Source organism: Haplochromis burtoni, unplaced genomic scaffold (assembly GCF_018398535.1).
Source record: "Haplochromis burtoni strain Fernald_Lab_line unplaced genomic scaffold, NCSU_Asbu1 Contig_26, whole genome shotgun sequence".
In the NCBI taxonomy this organism is placed as follows: Eukaryota; Metazoa; Chordata; class Actinopteri; order Cichliformes; family Cichlidae; genus Haplochromis; species Haplochromis burtoni.
This window is the reverse complement of record NW_024582387.1, coordinates 3,556,483-3,558,412: the sequence shown is the minus strand read 5'-3', so window position 1 is coordinate 3,558,412 and position 1,930 is coordinate 3,556,483. Positions and strand designations below refer to the sequence as shown.

The window sequence follows — 1,930 nt, the reverse complement described above, 5'->3', positions numbered from 1 at the left end:
TTGTTGACATTTCACATATTTCGAAGTAATTGGTTCCGGAATCCGAATCAGAGAAACTTTATTAATCCCAGAGGGTAATTGAGTTGTCATAGCAGCAAATATACAACAAACAGTAGAAACCGAGTTATGACAGATAAATATTAAGATAGATAGATAAATATAGAGAAATATGCATAAATATGAATATACATATAAATATAAAATGGCAAGTATGTGTGCAAATATGTAGTGGTGTACAAAAGTGACAGAGTGCATTGATGTGTGATTAATTGTGTTCCACATGTGTGGATCTGACCCAAGTGGATGAATTAAAGAGTCTGATAGCAACGGGAAGGAACGACCTACTGTAATGTTCCCTCAGATAGCGAGATTGAAGAAGCCTGTTGCTGAAACTGCTCTTCAGATTGTCCAGTGTGTTATGGAGGGGGTGGGATTCATTGTCCGTGATTGCCAACAGTCTTGCCAGCATACTGTCACTAATCATCTCCTCCAGGGTGACGAGCTTTATGCCAACAACAGACTCGACCTTCCTGATGTGTTTGTTTAGTCTGTTTGCTTTGATGCCTGCACCCCAGCACGCCACAGCAAAGAAGGTGGTGCTCGCAACAACAGACTGATAAAACATATAGAGCAGCCACTGGCATGCAAACCTTGAAAAGAAAATTTTCATGTAGTTTTCTGAATGGTTGAAACGCGTGACAAACAACTCTTCTCCCTCCTCCCGAGCCTTTCTTGGTTTCTCCCGTTGACGTGTTCCTGCAGAGCAGATGGCTTTACACATAAATCCTATTAACAACTTTCTGCTGATGGAGATGCAGTGAGCACAGGGTTTTCTCTCTCTGTCATCATCTCCCCTGAGAGGTCTGCTTTTTTATTTTCTAAGCCATAAAAAGAAGCGGTGGGAGAGCTGAATTTGGAGGCCACGTCATGTCTGCAGAGAAGGTAAAAGGTTGAACTTAGGTTTTTGTAGATTTTCTTTAAAAAAAATATTTTAAATAAGATTACTTTTCTCTGAACTTTAAGCTTCTCAGGGATGAAATGTGCCAATATTTGGGAAGTGGACCACACAAGTTACTTTTATAAGAGTAACTTAACACTTCACATGACGTTATTTATCGATATACTGCAAAGTTTAAAGTTGTACAGGTGAATTTCTCATATTTCTGTTTGTTGTGGAGAGGACACATATTCGGAAGCATGCTTCAGGGATTGAAATCAGTCAGTAATCCAGACGTTCAAGCAAACTGGAATGCTGCTATGGTGGATGTCTGAACCAAATGCAACTGCAAAAGCATTGTCTTAATTCTTACTTTACTTTTATTTCTATATTTATTTATTTATGTATTGTCCTGGATTTTTTGGCAAATCTTGCACCATCAGTAAAATTTGTTAATTTGACTCAGTAACATTATATTTGAGAACAATACAGTTGCATATTGTGTAGTTGTACAACTGACCAAAATTAACTACACTTGTGACTGTTGTTGGTGAAGTCTAAAGTTACAAAATTAGCATCAATAATCATAAGTGCTATACCAATAGACATATATAATAAACAAATGTGGTAATGTGGCTAAAGTGTCCAGTGACATTTGATAACTTTATTGCAACAATTCATCACAATACAGCAAATGTCAAATCTGCTGCCATAACGCTGAGGTGCGGATTTCCTGTGGACGCAAATAGGCCTGCATTTAATAGGATTACTTTTCCCGTCTCCGGTAGTAGCGATCACACTGACCTCGTTGTCTGTGACTTTAGATGGTGACATATTGTTCCTGTCACTTAGCACAAAAGTTTAGTCCTGAGACTCAAAATATGTATGAGATGTTTGGTAAAATAAAACACTTTTAATTTAATATCACTGATGTAGGCTGTGTGTATTTTACTGAAAAAATATCAAAGCTAATCTCATTGCTTAGATGATTTT

General features: G+C 37.5%; 1 protein-coding gene across 1 annotated transcript in view; it reads left to right on the top strand.

Annotated features, from left to right (window-relative positions):
* Positions 1-245: 245 nt before the first annotated feature.
* LOC102297059 (tubby-related protein 1) overlaps positions 246-1,930 on the top strand; it is a gene marked incomplete in the record, with an annotated part of 11,712 nt that continues 10,027 nt past the window's right edge. The window contains 1 exon segment of the mRNA XM_005917973.3: positions 246-942. Within this exon segment, the coding sequence (XP_005918035.2) occupies positions 928-942 (15 nt within the window).